This window comes from Jaculus jaculus, chromosome 2 (assembly GCF_020740685.1).
Source record: "Jaculus jaculus isolate mJacJac1 chromosome 2, mJacJac1.mat.Y.cur, whole genome shotgun sequence".
Classification (NCBI taxonomy): domain Eukaryota; kingdom Metazoa; phylum Chordata; class Mammalia; order Rodentia; family Dipodidae; genus Jaculus; species Jaculus jaculus.
This window is the reverse complement of record NC_059103.1, coordinates 20,775,227-20,793,720: the sequence shown is the minus strand read 5'-3', so window position 1 is coordinate 20,793,720 and position 18,494 is coordinate 20,775,227. Positions and strand designations below refer to the sequence as shown.

General features: G+C 39.7%; 1 protein-coding gene across 2 annotated transcripts in view; it reads left to right on the top strand.

Annotated features, from left to right (window-relative positions):
• The window catches only part of Atp9b (ATPase phospholipid transporting 9B (putative)), a 226,118-nt gene that overhangs the window by 67,639 nt on the left and 139,985 nt on the right, over positions 1-18,494 (top strand). For both annotated transcript variants that reach the window (XM_004662637.2, XM_004662636.2), the window contains exons 7-8: positions 65-116; positions 11,673-11,767. In XM_004662637.2, the coding sequence (XP_004662694.1) occupies positions 65-116; positions 11,673-11,767 (147 nt within the window). The remainder of the gene's footprint in view (positions 1-64; positions 117-11,672; positions 11,768-18,494) is intronic.

Genomic DNA, 18,494 nt, shown 5'->3' with positions numbered 1-18,494 from the left:
TATTTCTACTTTGAAATGGTACTATAAGTTTACATATAATAATATGTTATATTACTCTTTACAGAATCAAAGAATTCCATCAGATATGGTATTTCTTAGAACTTCAGAGAAAGCAGGTAATTTTTTATTTCTTACTTATTTTTATTTATTTGAGAGAGAGCCAAAGTGAAAGAGGCAGATAGAATTGGTATAGTAGGGCTGCTAGCCACTGCAGACGAACCCCACACGCATGCACCACCTTGTGCATCTGGCTTACATGGGTCCTGGGGAATCAAACCTGCGTCCTTTGGCTTTGCAGGCAAGTGCCTTAACTGCTAGGCCATCTATTCAGCCCTTTAATTTCTTTTATATTGCTGCTGATTTAGTGTTTTGGCAGTTTGATATTTATTTTAAAACATAAACATAAAATTTTTGCCTATGAAATTTCTTTTTTCAATATTTTTAATTCAGGGTTGGGGAGATTGCTTTTTAGTAAAGCATTTGTGTAAATATGGGTACCTGAGTTCACATCCCCAGACCACACATTAAAACCAGAAGCTATATCAAGCTTCTGTAATCCAGGTGCAACTAGAGTAACATGGGAGAGACTGAAACAGAATTTCCCACATGCTCATTGAAAATGGAAGAGTGAATGAGAAACTCTGCTTGAAATAAGGTAGATGTAGGGTGAGGACCAACTTGAAAGTTTTTCTCTGACCTCCACACATGTAGTGAATGTGCATATCCACACACACACACTTGAACACACTCATAGATCATATATATCACACACACCAAAATACTTCACATTTGTTCATTTCTAAATCACAATTAACTGTTGATATTAGAAGGATGACTTGAATGTAATCTAATGAGTGATTTACTTTCATTCAAATTCATATTGAGACCTAATTAATTCAACATCATTGTTGCTCAAAATTTGATTGCTGTGCATTTCAAGTTTCATTTTTTAATTCAGCAAACAATTATTTACCACTTATTTTGTACTAGGCACTAATTATTGCTTTGGATTCAAAGAGATTAGCATTGAGTTGCAGAAGAAAATATTCCTCTTTTGCCGACTATAGTGATGCTTGCTTGCCATGACCAGTTCGTTCACTGTTCATGTGGACCTAGGCTGCCAATGAGTTTTATGTTATGGATTAGGCAATGTAATATTGGAAAGAATTGTTAGGGCTGTGTGCAAGGGAATCAGTGGTTTTGCCAGGTGAATTGGCATGGCCTTGACAGGAAGATGACCAGAGCTTTTAACTTGGAAACCTTATGTGGTTAAGTAGAATAGAAAAGCCTGTTGGAAGTTAGGACATCTCAGTTCATACATCTTTCGCCCTTTCTTAATGATGTGACTTGGCTTTGTGGGCACTTTCTCATCATCTCTGGGCTGAGGACAGCACATCAAGGAGTGTTAAAGCTCCTGTCAACGCTACCTGTAGCAGACAGCTTCAGGTTCATGGAGATGAACTTCCAAGCCAGGCACAGTTAGGGAGGAAGAGATTTATTGAAATTCAGATCCAGGGGAAGTTCCATAATGGCAGAAGAAGCTGGCCTGCTTTTACAGGACCAAACACAGGAGAAGCCCCAAGCCAAAACCCACACAGCACAGCACATTTCAGGAACTCCAGGTAGGTACACGTTGCATATCTGTAGATTGGAATTTCAAACCCTCCATCATACTTTAAGATCTGTCCAGTGACACCTCCTCTAGCCAGGTGATTGCAGATCCAAACTACAAACTAATAAAACACTGAATATATTGGGGGCCATCTACTCAAACTACCATAACTTCCGATGCATTGAACCAGCGAGCCATATGCATTTATTGGTTCCTGTTATTGTTGTTTTATAAGCAAGGCATGTATGTTATTATTTCTAGTATGACTATGCTGTTACTACCTGAGTTGGATTTCTGAGTTGATTTATTTTTATTTTATTTTTTTAAAATATTTTTTTGTTCATTTTTTATTTATTTATTTGAGAGTGACAGACAGAGAGAAAGACAGATGGAGGGAGAGAGAGAGAATGGGCGAGCCAGGGCTTCCAGCCTCTGCAAACGAACTCCAGACACGTGCGCCCCCCTGTGCATCTGGCTAACGTGGGACCTGAGGAACTGAGCCTCGAACCAGGGTCCTTAGGCTTCACAGGCAAGCGCTTAACCGCTAAGCCATCTCTCCAGCCCATGATTTATTTTTTTCAACATCTATATGCAGTATACCTTTAAATAGAACATTTTAAAGCATGAGAAAGAAAGTGAAAAACATTTCTCTGTAGAAACAGAGTGTGTGTTTGCTTAAGTTGTCAGATGAGTTGCTGTCAACAGAAAAGTTCAACTTGCCATAGTAACTGAGTGACCTGTGGACTTGGTTACTTACTATGTATTACTTAGTGTGGCTTTTTGTTTTCCCAGCTGTGGCAGAGACTGGCTAGCTGCCTTTCAAACTCCCTGAACTCCCTTCCTTGCCCAGTCAGTTATGGCTGTGCCACTGAGCTCTGGTGGCAGGAGGAGGGCTGAAAGTCACATATGCTTCACCTCTCCTGTGCTCGCTTCTTCCTTCCCTACTGCTGGACAAGTGGCTGTGACTAGGGTGCTCTGAATTTCTCTCCTTTTCTATTGTTAAGCACCAAAATTGTAAGCTTGATCTTTATAGTGGCTAGTGTTCCCTTAACTGTCAGTTCAGTTCATTCTAATTCTCTCCATTTTTGGAAGGCTTCTTTCTAGACTTTTTTTTTAATTCCCCCCCCTGCCCCCGAGGTAGGGTCTCACTCTAGCCCAGGCTGACCTGGAATTTACTGTGTAGTCTCAGGGTGGGCTTGAACTCATGGTGATCCTCCTACCTCTGCCTCATGAGTGCTGGGATTAAAGGTGTGCGCCACCACGCCCAGATAGTTTTCTTTTTAATATAACTTTATGGACTCTGTGCATGTGTATGTGTGTAGAGGGGGAAGTGTGTTTTCATGTTTGTGAGTAGGGGCATATGCACACCACTGCACACATGTGGAGGTCAGTCTTTGCCTTCTCTTTGTTTGTGGCAGTGTCTTTTGTTGTTTACAAGCTTCTAGGGGATTCTGTCTCTGCCTTCTTGTCTAAGAGTGCATTTTGTGTTTTTTAGTCCAGCAGTAGGTTTCATCCTGCTCCAACATGGCTGGAGTAGCCCAGTTGCACAGGCTTACAGCTGTCTAGCAGTAGGCGTCATTCCTGACATGGTGATATTAGAGTGTGGTCTCATGCTCCATGTCTTTCTGGTCTAACAAGAGTGTATCCTGTGTTTTGCAGTCCAGCAGTAGGTTTCATTTTTTATTCAGTGTGTTTGGAGGAGCAGAGTTGCACTGTGCAGACTGCCTGATACTGTGGAAGCCATCAGGTAGCAGTTGGCTCTGAAAGGCCAACCTCCGTAGCCACAGACACATAGGAAAATGAATCCTTGTGAGCATGGTGGTTCCTTCCTCCCTTCCTCCCTTCCTTTTTTTTTTTTTTTTAATATTTCATTTACTTATTTGAGAGAGAGAGGGACAGAAAGAGAGTGGGGAGAGGGAGAGGGAGAGAGAAAGAAAGAGAGAGAAAGAGAATGGGTGTGCCAGGTCTCTAGCCATTAAAAATGAACTCCAGATGCATGTGCCACCATGTGAATCTGGCTTATGTGAGTCCTGGGGAATCGAACCTAGGTCCTTTGGCTTTGTAGGCAAGCACCTTAATCACGAAGCCAACTTTGTAGCCCTGCTTCCAGTTTTTTATGTGGGTTCTTATCATTGAACTCAGTGCCCAGGCTTGAACAGCAAGTGCTTTATCCACTGAGTCATCTCCTCAGACTCCATAGTATAATTATTGATACAAGGTAAGATTTACGTCTGCCATTTTTTGGCTTGTTTTCTTTTTTCTTTCTTTATTTTTTTAAAGCAGTTTTTAATGCCTGTTGACATTACCTGTTATTTATGATCTCTGTTCAAAAGTATATATAGCACTCAGGTGGGGTGGGGTGCCTCACCCTTTTCATCCCAGGACTTGGGAGGCTGTCATCAGATGATTGCCATTGGTTCAAGTCCAGCCTGGGCTACCTATTAAGTTCCAGGCCACATGGGCTTTACACAGTGAGACGCTTTCTTATCAAACAAACACAGCATCCCAAATACGAGTGGTTTTGAGTAATTATCTTTGAAAGGAAAAGATAGTGCTGATTCATTAGGTGGTAAATTAAGAACTGTGATTGGAAGCCGGGTGTGGTGGCGCACGCCTTTAATCCCAACACTCAGGAGGCAGAGGTAGGAGGATCGCTGTGAGTTCAAGGCCACCCTGAGACTCCAAAGTGAATTCCAGGTCAGCCTGGGCTGGAGTGAGACCCTACCTCAAAAAACCAAAAAAGAAAAAAAAAAAAAAAAAAAAAGAACTGTGACTGGGGCTAAAAACTGGAACAAAAGGGAAATTTGAGGCTTAGAGAATGAAATTGCCTCAAGAGTGTGTGAGTTCCAGTTTTGGAAATCCCGCAGTTTCCTTGTGCTCTTTCTCTGCATCCTTGCTGTGCAGTGTGAGTCAGCAGAGTGAGTGGAATACTAGAGTGTTAGGTGACTGAGGTATTTTATGTTAACCTCAGTTACTGCTGTCTAGAAATGCTGTTTCCCCACTCTTATCTTTATTCCATGATGCAAGAAAGGTGTATTGATAACTCACTATTTTGTTGGCCATGTGTTTGAGAATATTAAGTCCTTTCCTCAGATAAATATACACAGTGTACATGCATACATTTTGTTTACATATTCCTGGATGATTACTAACAGAACTCAATTTAAAATCTTAGTGTAGTCATTTTTGTTTTTGTTTTTTCAAGGTAAGGTCTTGCTCCAGCCCAAGCTGATGTGGGATTAGTCTCAGGCTGGCCTCAAATTCACAATGATCCTCCTACCTTAGCCTCCCAAGTACTGGAATTAAAGGCATTCACCACCATACCCAGCTATTTTAACTTATGATTCTAGTATGTTCTTTATTATTTTTTCCTTCCAAACTTAGTTGCTAAAAGTTATATTTTTCATATGCAGATATTAAGGAATCAGACTGCCTTTTAATGCTGCTTTTCTTCTGTTTACTAAGTGGACCAAATAACCTCCAGATTGTGTCTTTCAACTGGGATTCTTAGTTTCAGAATTTTGTGTGTTTCTTAAGATTTATTTATTTATTTATTTGAGAGAGAAAGGCAGAGAGAGAGAGAATGGGCACACCAGGGCCTCCAGTTATTGCAGGTGAACTCCAGATGCATGTGCCCCCTTGTATATCTTGCTTATGTGGGTCCTGGAAAATTGAACCATCTCCCCATCTCCTGATTTTTTTTTTTTTTTTTTTGTTTTGTTTTGTTTTTCGAGGTAGGGTCTCACTCTGGCTCAGGCTGACCTGGAATTCACTATGTAGTCTCAGGGTGGCCTCGAACTCTCAGTGATCCTCCTACCTCTGCCTCCCGTGTGCTGGGATTAAAGGCGTGCGCCACCACGCCTGGCTCCATCTCCTGATTTTTTAATATAATTTATTTATTTGAGAAAGAGAGAAAATGGGATGATTTTTTTTAAATAATTTTTTCGTGTGTTCTTATTACTTTGTTGTTTTTAGAAAGCCACATGCTCATTTTAGCTTAAAACAAAACCCTTATAACTTTTTTCTTTAATAACAAAATTCTCTGAACTCTAGTCTGTGCAGGTGTCCTAAATATTCATACCTGGACAATAGCAGCTGGGTACTTGTCAATACAACTTGACAAGTCAGTCCCTGGCATCATATTGACTGTGTATTAATAGGAGTATTCTATTGAGCCATGAGTGGATTGTTTAGAATGTAAATGAAGATGTTGATGGATCTGGTGACTGATGGCTTAAATTCCAATTAATCAATTGCTTCATCAGTTTCTTAATTCAGATCAAATATCTCCTGAGTGCACACAGATCTTTTAGTGGTATTAGCAGAAATTAATGCTTCAGAACTAATTTTCATCCATCTCTTATAAATGCCAATATCTTTTTCACTTGAATCCCAAGTGATAATATTATAGTTTATTTGGGACATATTCCATACTTCACCTGTCATTTGTTACTGGGCCAAGGGTGGGGAATGACGCTGCCCCCATCCATGTTATGCCTGTATCACTATTCATCTTGCCACCAACTTTAAAGTTTCATGCAGCCATTAAGTCAGATAAATGGTTTAAAAATTAAGTTTAATGGCCAATGAGCTGGCATTATAAATGCAAAGTCAATGTCTATTTTTCTTTTGTTGGGCATATACTTTAGCCCATCTCTTTCAGAGCTGTTGGATAGGTAAGCTGTTGCAGGTCACCTGTGTTACCCCAGAATGACTTGCTAGGCTATGACTGCCTCACGGAGTCCTGTCACTCACTTTATCACCACATGATGTGGCTCTCAATGTGACACGTATACTAGTGGATCATAATGTGATGGCCATTAAGCCTGTCCTTTCCTGTTAACTCTTGTCAATTATACAAAATAGAAGCAAGTATTCATAAGAAGTCCATAATGGGATATAAACAGAACAGTTTAATAATTCATTTCTGCTGAGCTTCACCTAGCGGCAGTTGTCGCTATTGCTATCTGCTGAAAAGATTATTGGATTGGTCTGGTAAGACAAGCCAGCCTGGCCATTCTTTTGATTTTGTTGCAGTCCCCACTCCCATCACAGCAGTTAGTTGAGGTTAGTAATTGTAATTGTACTTTAGAAAAATAAATCATTTCCTCAGTATATTTTAGGAGGCCACTGCCTTATCCAATAGGCAACTGGGGCTTCTTCATTTCCTTACTACATTTTAAAAATAGTGTATATGTATGTAGCATTAAGTACATTTTTTTTTTTTTTTTAAAAGATAGGCTCTCACTCTAGCCCAGGCTGACCTGGAATTCACTGTGTAGTTTCAGGGTGGCCTCAGACTCATGGTGATCTTCCTACCTCTGCCTCCCAAGTGCTGAGATTAAAGACATGTGCTACCACTCCTGACTATTTTTAAGGAAAGACAGCCACATTGTTTTCAGTGTTTAATACATTTGCAAAGATCTAAACATTGGTATCACTTTTAGAAACACAATGTTAGAAATGAAGCCATTACAGACTTGTTCTTTTTTTTTTTTTTTTTTTTAGGTAGGGTCTTACTCTTTGAGATTTATTTATTTATTTATGACAGAAGGAGAGAGAATGGGCACACCAGGGCCTCTAGCCACTGCAAACGAACTCTAGATGCATGTGCCACCATTGTGCATCTTGTTTATGAGGGACCTGGAGAATCGAACCCGGGTCCTTAGGCTTCACAGGCAAGTGCCTTAACCACTAAGCAACCTCTCCAGCCCTATTTTTGTTGTTGTTGTTTTAAATATTTTAATATTATTTATTTGACAGAGAAAAATGGAGAGGGAGAGAGAATGGGCGTGCCAGGACCTCCAGCCACTGCAAACGACCTCCAGAGGCATGCACCCCCTTGTGCATCTGGCTAATGTGGATCCTGGTGAATTGAACCTGGGTCCTTTGGCTTTGCAGGCAAATGCCTTAACTGCTAAGCCATCCCTCCAGCCCCACTTTTTGTTTTTTAAATCTGTTTTTATTTAAATTTTGTAAAACAAAGCCAGAGTGAGTGGATAGTTAGGAACTAGAATCTAGTCCATTAGATTTACTTTTACTTTTTCTACCAAACTGTACATACCTAAATATTTCAAAAGGGGAATAAAATATATCAATCTTGAAGCTTTAAAACAACATGAACTACAAATTTTCTTTAGCTGTCCCTTAGCAGAAACTACTCAGCATGCACAGGGTATTTTCCACTTCATAATCCTTTTGACAATGTATAGCAGCTTATTTACTTCATTAGATATATTTTCCAAAGTGGATAGTTAGATGAAAATCTCTTGATTATTTCACTAATTCGTAGAACAATTACTTGGAGTCAGTTACAGCTCTTAATTTTACTGTGCCTAATAGAAGTGAATTCAGCTCAAAAGTGTCCCAGATTCATTTTCACAACGATAATGCCATGGTGAGAATAATAAAAAGAATCAAAAGTAAAATTAGTGAAGTGGTCTCAGGGTACATTGTTGGCACTAAATTACAGCTGCTGTTAGTTAAAAATATATCAGCTCAGTAAGAATTATGTTTGATATTTGTACAGAGCGAAAATAAGAGAATGTCCACTAGCGTGAAGAAGTTATTTCTTTTCTGGAGATCAAAGAGAATGAGGCTCCCGTGGACACAGATTTTCATGATTCCTTTTAGTTTCAGACTGTATAAAACGTGTGTGTGTACTAGACTTAACTATGTGAAGATGCTTTCTTAACTATTTTTTTCAGATTTTAGAAGTAATTAGTTATGAATAAGTTCATAGTACATGCATTCTTGGCAGACTTCAGTAGGTTTTTCTCTAAATTGTACAACACAGCTCCAAAGCACGACTGTTTTCATTGGGTAAATAAAAATATTGAGGCTTTATAAGATCAAGTAATTTGACACAGGGCAGTTTGTATCATCCTTATGTTTTCTGGTACATTCTTTGATATTGTGCCAGCTTTTAGGGAGTCTTCATTCTTGGTTGTGGAATCTGTTATGTTCTTCACTGTTACCTTGACTAGATTTAGAATCACCTAGGAGATTGGTGAGCCATACTTCTGATAGGTCTGAGAAGGCATTTCCAGAGATGATTAGCTGAGGAGAGGAATCATTTTGAATGTGAGTAGTGTCATCCCATAGCCTGGGGACCCTGACAAAATAAACAGAAAAAGGAGAAACCCTGTCTAGCGTTAGCAGTCCCCTCTCTCTGCTTCCTGGCCACCATGGTGTTAGCACCACCCTCCTGCCATGGGAATCTGCCCAAGGGCATGGAGCCAAGTGATCATGGGCTGAGCCTTTTGAAATCATGAACCAAAATAAATTTGCACTCCTTTAAGTTGTTGATGTTTGTCATTCTTTCACAACAACAAGAAAACAACTGAAACAGGGACTGGCTTAACTGTGCAGGATGCTGGGATTGTCCTTGCCTCACTACGTTAGATGCCTGTAGTATTCCCTGTCTGTTTCCTTACCATGAGAACCAACAATGTCTCTAGAAGCTATCAAGTATAAATGGTCCCCAGTTGAAAACCTGTACTGGACTATTAATTGGCACTGAAGAAAATTCATCTCTCCCTTACACCTCTCTCTCTGTATGTATGTATTTTTTTTTTATAGTGCTGAGGATTGAACCCTGGCCTTAAAGCATGCTAGACAGTGCTGTACCACAGAGCTACATCACCAGCCCTGAATTTATTATGCTTTATATGCTTCTTTTTTAAAAAGGGTTTTCTTTTTTTCATGTGTGATTTAGTTTTTTATATTATTTATTTGTAAGCAGAAAGAGAGCACAAGAGTGAGAGCAAGAGCATGCAAGCACAAGCTAGGGCCTAGCATGAGCCAGGACCTCTAGATACTGCAGACAAACTCCAGACACATACACCCCTTTGTGCATCTTGCTTTACTTGGTTGTTAGGGAATTGAACCAGGGTCATTAGGCTTTGTAGGCAAGTTCCTTAACTACTGAATGATATCCAGCCCCGTAATTTATTTTATTTTGTTTATTTGAGAGCGACAGACACAGAGAGAAAGACAGATAGAGGGAGAGAGAGAGAATGGGCGCACCAGGGCTTCCAGCCTCTGCAAACGAACTCCAGACGCGTGCACCCCCTTGTGCATCTGGCTAACGTGGGACCTGGGGAACCGAGCCTCGAACCGGGGTCCTTAGGCTTCACAGGCAAGCACTTAACCGCTAAGCCATCTCTCCAGCCCTGTAATTTATTTTAAAATTATGTAAAGTATACATAATATCCAAGTTGACATTATAAAATAAGCTGTAATTATAAAGGTCTAGCTTCTATTCTGTCCCTTCCTCTGTCCACTTTTTCCCTATATAGGTGTGATGCATGCAAGCATGCACACACATGCATTTGTGCACCTGTATAGATATACATATGCACAGTTAATTCCTGATATGCATATATTCAAAGCACAGAAAGGCACAGACACATGCATGCATACACACAGCTAGGCACATACAGACACACAGATAAAAATACAAACACATGTGCACCCATAGCAGATGCAGATATATGCTCATGTCATCACATGGAGACCATGCATAGAGATATATACATACATATGAACAAATACACAGATACAAATATGTGTGTATGTACCCTCAGCATTCATGCACACATGAAGTTACATAGATACCATGCACAGAGGTATGCACACATACAGATACATAGATACAAATATATATGCACTTTCAGCAGATATACACACATGTAGTTACATATAGATACCATACACACATACAGATACATAGATACAAATATATATGCACTCTCAGCAGATACACACATATGTAGTTACATAGATACCATGCAGACATGGAGATACCTCTTGTTTTAACTGTAAGTTCATGTGTGTGTGTGTTTCGTTTTTTGAGACTGAGTCTCATGTAGTTCAGTTGGCCTCAAAGTGGTTATTTATCCAAGGAAGACATTAAACTTATATTCCTTCTGTCTTCACTGTCCAAGGATTTAAGCTGTTAACATCTGGCTCTATTATTTTCATATAACCTAAAATTTTTTATCTTATTTATTTGAGACAGAGGGAGGCAGAGAGAGAGAGAGAGAGAATGGGCACATAAGGCCTCTAGCCACTGCAAATGAACTCCAGATGCATGCAACATCATTGTGCATCTGGCTAACATGGGACCTAGAAAATTGAACCTGGGTTGTTAGGCTTCACAGGCAAGCGCCTTAACTGCTAAGCCATCTCTCCAGCCCTCACATTATTTTCTTAATTTAACAATGTGTCCTAGAGATCTTCCTATAAATTGAGGCTTCTTTTTGTTTCTTTTTTTAATTGTTGTTGCTGTATGTAGTGTTTTATTCAGCTAGTTTGAAAACCATCAATCCTAACGTTTTGTAAGTATTATGAATTTTGCATGTCATTTTGTACATTTGCAATTTCTGTCTCTAGGGTAGGTTCTGAGAAGAGGGATGGGAGTATGGTCTGAAGGAGGGTGAATGGGTTTTTGCAATTCAAGATTTTTCCATATTAAAATTTTAAGCAGCTGTTAGTATACAGTCATACTTACCTAGGTATGAATATTTTAGCTGTGCTTGTTCATGAACATATATGTGTTCTATGGTAGCAAATAAATGTTTTATTAGCAAGTGATTACCACACTTGTGAAGACTTTTGTGTATATCAGATTATAAGTAGAAATGATATATGTAGCTTTCTAAAATTAAGTACTAGTTGATATTAAACCTTACTAGGTAAGTGCTGTGATTATAGCTCGGTGGTAGAGCACTTTGAAGCATACTCAAGGCCTTGGGTGTGCTCCAGAACACCATAAAACACATCCCTCAACCTCCCAAAAAGTAAAAACGCAAGCAAGAGTGCCCAATAGGATGTAAGTGATTAAAAAAAGAAATCATTACTGTATCTTTTTACAGATTTTTCTCTGAGCCAAATAATATCATCTGGAAATGAAGTCTTTTAAAGCTTTTGGTTCTTGGCACTGTCTAGATGTGTCATTTCCCCACTGTGCCAGGATCTGCATTGACATGCCTGTTGTTCAGGTGAAACCTAGTCCAATGAAGCTGCAGATGGTGACATTTTCTCCTCTACCTCCAAGGTTCGTGTTTTATTCGAACGGACCAGCTAGATGGTGAGACCGACTGGAAGCTGAAGGTAGCAGTGAGCTGTACCCAACGACTGCCGGCCCTGGGGGTGAGCACCATTGGACTTCACACTGGTTTTATCTTTAGTGGTAGTATCTATGTGGAAAGGCTGTTTCTGTCAATATCACCTCATTTATCGACTGCATCAAGAATTTCATCATCTTTTTTTATTCCTTAAGTGTCATTAAAAATGATGCCAGGGGGTAATGGTCTGGTTCCTAGTTTTGGATCAGAGCTTTAGTTTCTGATTGAAGCTGGAAGATGACCCCTTGTCTGCTGGCCAGTCAGCCTAAGCACCCTGTCAGAGTGGGATAGTAAAGAAACTCCTATTTTGTTATTGATCTTTTTGAAGTATAAACTCTAAGAGCAGCTATCTAAATAGGAAGTATTTTTTTTTCCTTCAAATAAACTCCTAAAAGTAGAGTGGTGGAATAAAATGATAATTCCATATTTCTAGTCTTCACAAATTATCACAGAAGAGTTGTGTCAGAATGTCTGTAACTAGCCACTCAGTCATGAGGCATTACCTTCTAAAATACAGACATAAAGAGAAAAGATCTCAGTATGACAGAGATTGTTGCCAGTTTCCTGTTTTGATGTTGGTTACTAACTGGACTGTAATGTTTCATGCTCGTGAACCAGAAATTGCTGTTTCTCACTTGATGTTTGCTCTTCCTCACCTTTGTCATTTCATATTGCATTTATGTGTGTGTTTGTGTTGATAATCTCTTCCAGACTGATGAAACTAGGCAGATGTAGATGTGCACCCTATCTTTTATTTTCCCTTCTTAAACACACTGGAATATTTTTCTTTAACTTGTTTTAATTTTATTATTTATTTATTTATTTATTTTAGTTTTTCAAGGTAGGGTCTCACTGTAGCCCAAGCTGACCTGGAATTCACTATGTAGTCTCGAACTCACAGCGATCCTCCTACCTCCCAAGTCCTAGGATTAAAGGCATGTGCCACCACACCTGACTTATTTTTTAAAATTTTTGTTTGATTGTATTGAACCCAGGGATTTGCATACACTGTACCACCAAATTTCATCTCCACACCCCCTTACCTTCTATTTATCTGTGTAATAATGTATAGTCTTTCCTTGTTCCTTTAAGTTTATCTTGATTATTATTTTTATCAATGTTTGACACAGGTCTCAGGCTGTATCCTCAGCTGGCCTAGACTCACTCTGTAGCCCAGGCTGGCCTTGAATTCTTGGCAGGCCTCCTCCCTCAGCCTCCTGAGTGCTGGGCTTAGTGGCATGAGTCACCATGCCTAGCTAGAGGTTTACTTTGAAAATTGCCTGAACTGCTGTTCTTGATCAGGGTTTCTTAATCAAAGCCGGGTAGCATTCCAGTTATATGATTTGTTCTCATGCTTTGTAAATTCTTGGTGTTCCGTGATCATTTGTTTAAATTCTTTAGGCACCATATAACATTCATTTAATCTGAGTTATTACAGCCATTCTTTTTTGATGGGTTTTGCATGAGAGAAGGCAGAGCCTCATGTACTAGCTGATGAGGAGATAGAAGAGTTTAACTTAGAATTGACCCTTCTGCTGACCAGCTTCCTTTGTCAATGCCTCCCAGTGTATGAGGACAGCTAGGAAATACCGTGTCATCAAGCCTCAAGTTGAGATGCAGCACTTTTCTACTTTGGAGTGGGGAGGAGGTGGAGGTGTGTGCAGTAGTTTCTGGATCCTAGAGCAATTGTTAAAGAAACTGCCAAGCTGTTCTCCACAGTTGTGGCACCACTAAACATTGCTACCAGCAGTGGATGAAGAATCAATTTCTCTTCATCATCACCAATATTCAGTCACCATTTCTATTTTAGTCAGTCACTGTGACAGTGGAGTAGTGATATCTTATTGTAGCTTTAATTTGGATGTCTATAATGGCTCATTATGCTCTTGCTTATTTCATGTGCTTGTTTTCCTCTGAATATCCTGTGGTGAACTATGTGTTCAAATCTTTTTCAGGGTTTATATATAATTCCTAGAATGTTCTGTCCATATGATTGTGTCATGTGAAGAGAAAACCTATAAATCTGTTCCATAAACTGTGTATGTGGCCATATTTCTTTACTTGTAGTAGCCCACTTGTCAGTGTTGAAGAGGAGTGGTGAGACCACTAATGCCCAGCCCGCTTTCAGTCAGTGTGGCTCTGTGTAGCAGTAGTGGTCAGTTACGTAAGATGTCCTTCTTTAAGTTGAGAAATTCTTCCTAGTCCTGATTTGCTTAGAGCTTTGGCAACAAATAGGTGTTAGATTTTCATTTTTTAAAATTTTTTTGTTTATTTATTTATTTGAGAGTGACAGAGAGAGAAAGAAGCCGGGGGGGGGGGGTTGGGCGTGCCAGGGCCTCTAGCTCCTGCAACTGAACTCCAGACACATGCACCCCCTTGTGCAACTGGCTAACATGGGTCCTGGGGAAATCGAGCCTCGAACCGGGGTTCTTAGGCTTCACAGGCAGGCACTTAACTGCTAAGCCATCTCTCCAGCCCAGGTGTTAGATTTTCAAAGTCTTTTCTGTACCTGTAGAGATGATTGTACAGCTTTGTTCCTTTATTAATATGCCAATTAGAATGTGGGCTGATGTTTATTCTCACTTTGTTTTATCAGCAGCAGAATGGGATATGCCCCATTTTGTCACGCGGAGTAGCCTTTTCATACATTGCAGTATTTGATTCACATATATTTTGTTAGGCAATTTTTTATACTTTTGTTTTTGAAGAATTTTGTTGTATGTTGTTTTTGCCTAGTGTTTTTTGATTGATGTCCAGGGAAGTTCTAAACTTATATTTTGTGGTCTTGTTTGCCTCTTGCATTAATTTTTAAGTTGGCATAAGATTATTGTTGGTTGTTATATGTTGAATAAATTCACATTTGAAACCATCTGGTTTTGAGTTTACTTTCTTGGAAAGTAGTTAGTTGTGAACTGAGTTTATTTAATAGACACAAAACTAATCAGATATTTTCAGCATTTCATAATACTTAATTCTGTAGTTAGTGTTTACATTATCTTTGTCATTTTTGGGTATGCTTCTAAAATTTTTCTCTTTGTCATAGGTCACATTGCCTGCTTCCTTTATATCTTGTAATATTTTTTAATTGATGCTAGATATTATAAAATTATATTCAATGCTTGAAGCTTTTTCTTCTTCCTTCAGAGGCTCTTTATCTCTTGTCTTAGCTAAAAACTTATAGATCTACATGATCTTGTTCTTGTTCTTAAATGTTGTTAGGGTGGCTCATGGTCTTCTGCACTATACTGCTGGCTTAATCCCGTTGCTAGGTATGGCCCCTCTGGGATATACTGAACTCCTTGGTTGTTTAGATGTACCTCTGACCTCTGCTTGGTCAAAAGCTGATCTCTTTCCAGCACTGCAGCCCTTAACCGTGGTTCGGTTTGAAGATAGTACAGTGCCTGAGCAGGTGAAGTTCTACCTTATAGGCTTGAGTGTTGCTATGAGAAAGAGACCCCATCAGGACCCTCTGCAGATTTCCACTGTCTTTGTCTACCCAACTGCTCCCCAGCAGCTGAAAGTACACCTTTTACAGTTTCCCTTCTGAGCTCTGGTATCTGTCTCAGGGCACTGACTTCCTTTCCTACCCCATAAGGTAATGCTTCCTGGCATAAGAATGGGCTGCTGAGAAGGGCATCTGTGCATCTATGCCCTTTGGGTTCATAGGGTTCCTGTCTGACCATGGCCACATAGTATGTTTTGTCAGTTTTCATTGTTGCTTTCAGAGAGGGTGTGTCTCACAACATTACTTAGAGAAGTTCTTCACTAACTTTTACAAGAAAAAAATGCCTGGAGACTAAACCAGCTAATGCAAATCTGAAGCAGGCTCTTGTTTCAAGGCTTGTCTTGTCAGGAGGGACACACCCACAGAAAGACTGAACTCACCCTGGTCAGGTAGCATTTCCCTACTTGGGATCCCTATCTACCTCTCAGTCCTCTTTCTTAGGATGCATTCCTTAAAGAAGGGACGGTGGGGCTGGCAAGATGGCTTAGTGATTAAGCGCTTGCCTGTGAAGCCTAAGGACCTTGGTTCGAGGCTCCATTCCCCAGGACCCACGTAAGCCAGATACACAAGGTGGCACATGCATCTGGAGTTCCTTTGCAGTGGCTAGAGGCCCTGGCATGCCCATTCTCTCTCTCTCTTTCTCTCTATCTGCCTCTTTCTCTCTCTCTCTCTCTCTCTCTCTCTCTCTCTCTCTCTCTCTCTCTGTGTGTGTCTGTCTGTCGCTCTCAAATAAATAAATAATAATTACAAATAAAACAGACTTACAAATAAGAGACAGGGAATAATGATTTTCCTGAGTGTATAGCTCTATGTGCATTGTAAATAATGCATATAAAATAAGTAATAAAGTAAAAAAAAAAAGCACTTCATAATTTACCTCTCATTGCACATTGCCATTCACATTTGTAGTATAAACTCTTCTCTAGGGATATGCCAACAATCTCTTGCTCCCCTCAGACAGGACACCCACGACTGACTAAAGGCTGATTCCCCCAAAGTTCAATCTAACAAACCAGTGAGTTTATTGGGCTTCCTTACAGAGTATGGGCAAGGGGCTACTTACAGGTGTATGGGGACCCCATAGCAGCTATAGGTCTTAAATATCCCCTCTCCCCCCAAAATATCTGCTTAGATGGAGCTCCCCTACTCAGGATCTCCTGTCCTCCATTTATTCTTTCTCTCTCTTCAGGCCACAAAACATACAACTGGCACAAGGGAGGTCTGAGGTCTGAGGAAAGGGTCTGAAGGCTTCCCTACACCCCTGTTTGTATGGAGGAATGTTCACAGCCCCAACCTCAAAATCTCGTGTGAAGTTACAACTGCTTCTGATAAAGGTGGCAATAATTGTTTCTCTCAGAGGACAGTGCACTACAACATTTAATATATAGCCTTCCGGCAGTAAGTGCTTCTTACTTTCCTTTCTCCTTGCCACACATTTGCACTGTGAGGTAGGGCCACACATGCTGTTTTCTCAATAGGACATTGATTTCTTTAGGTCATCTTTATATAATATTTTATAAGGATTTTAGGTGGTGGTTGTTACAGTTTGTTTTTTTGAGATAGGGACTTACTGTGTGGCCTACGATGACCTTAATGTTGATATCTTCTTGCCCTAGGTTCCCAACTGCTAGGCCCAAAGGCATAGCCCTCTATCCCTGGCACATTTTATGCTTTATATTGACTTTTTTAAAAATGTAGCCAGACCTGGTGGCACAGGCTTATAATCTCAGCTACTCAGGAATCTGAGGCAAGAAGATAAAAAATTGAAGTCTTACCTGGGTTATAGAATGAGTTCAAGGCCAATGAGCTACTTAGTTAAGGCTTTCTCAAAATAAAAAAAGGAAAAGGCCTGGGATTGTAGTGCAGTGGTAGAATGTGCCTAGTATGCTGGAGGCCTTAGTTTCAGTTAGTTTACCAAGTTCGACCAAGTATGTGTATGTGTGTACATGTGACATGTATGTTTATAAATAACACAAGTATATGTGTTATATATGTACATACACACATAATGTTTATATCTATGACCTACTAGTATTACAAAGTGGCTAATTCCCTTAGTTTTATGCTTAAATTACTTCTACTCACGATTATATTTTAGCTTCTATTCAAGTAACTCCTGTCATCCATACAAAAGTTTTAATCTGCTTAGTATTGATGCAAAAACACAGCTTTTACCTCAAAGAGAATAAGAGAGTTTATTCTGGAGCCAAAGTGAATAATTATGGCTTGTGAACACAGATTCAGGTTATCCCAAATATCATGTTCCAAAGTAATAAGTTATATAAAATTTTTATTTGTTATTATTTTTTTAATTAATTAATCAATTAATTAATTAGAAAGAGAGAGAGAAAAAATGCCCGGGTCTCTAGCCACTGCAAACAAACTCCAAATGCCTGAACCACTCTGTACATCTGGCTTTATGTGGGCATTGGGGGATCGAACCAGGGTTTTTAGGCTTTGCAGGCAAATGCCTTAACCACGGAGCCGTCTCTCTAGCCCCTCATAAAGTTTTTTTTTTTTAATTTTTATTAACATTTTCCATGTTAATAAAAAAATATCCCATGGTAATTCCCTCCTTCCCCCCCATAAAGTTTTTATAGCAGTGGAGCAAAAGAGTTTTTCATCAAGGCACTTAAAATTTTTTTATTAACAACTTCTATATTTACAGATAATAAACCATGATATTTCCCTCCCCTCCCCGACTTCCCCCTTTACAACTCTGCTCCCCATCTTATCCCCTCCCCCTCTCCATTAGTCTCTCCTTTATTTTGGGATGGTGGTAGCAGTGGTCTGCTATTACTTTCCAAAAGTATTTACCTAATATTTGCAAGGATGTTAGGTCAGAGGTGGCAATGAATGACTATTAAGGAAGGTAAAAATAGCCCAAGAGTATTTGGCTCCAGACTTGCAGTATTAGTTGGATGTCTTCAGTATTAGTTGGATGTCTTCGTCTTTTTCTCCTATTATGAGGGGCTTGTGTAGGTATTACTAGGCATTGGGAGGTTATGGATATTGAGGCCAATTTCTGTCTAGGCAGTTGCATTATAAGGAGTGGTACCCTTCCTTTGGCTCTTACATTCTTTTCACCACCTCTTCTGCAATGGATCCTGAGCCTTGGAAGGTGTGATAGAGATGTTTCAGTGCTGGCCACTCCTCCGTCCCTTCTTCTTTGCACTATGTTGCCTTTTGGGTCATCCCAGCAGTCACCACCATCTGAAGAAAGAAGCTTCTCTAACTGAAAGTAAGA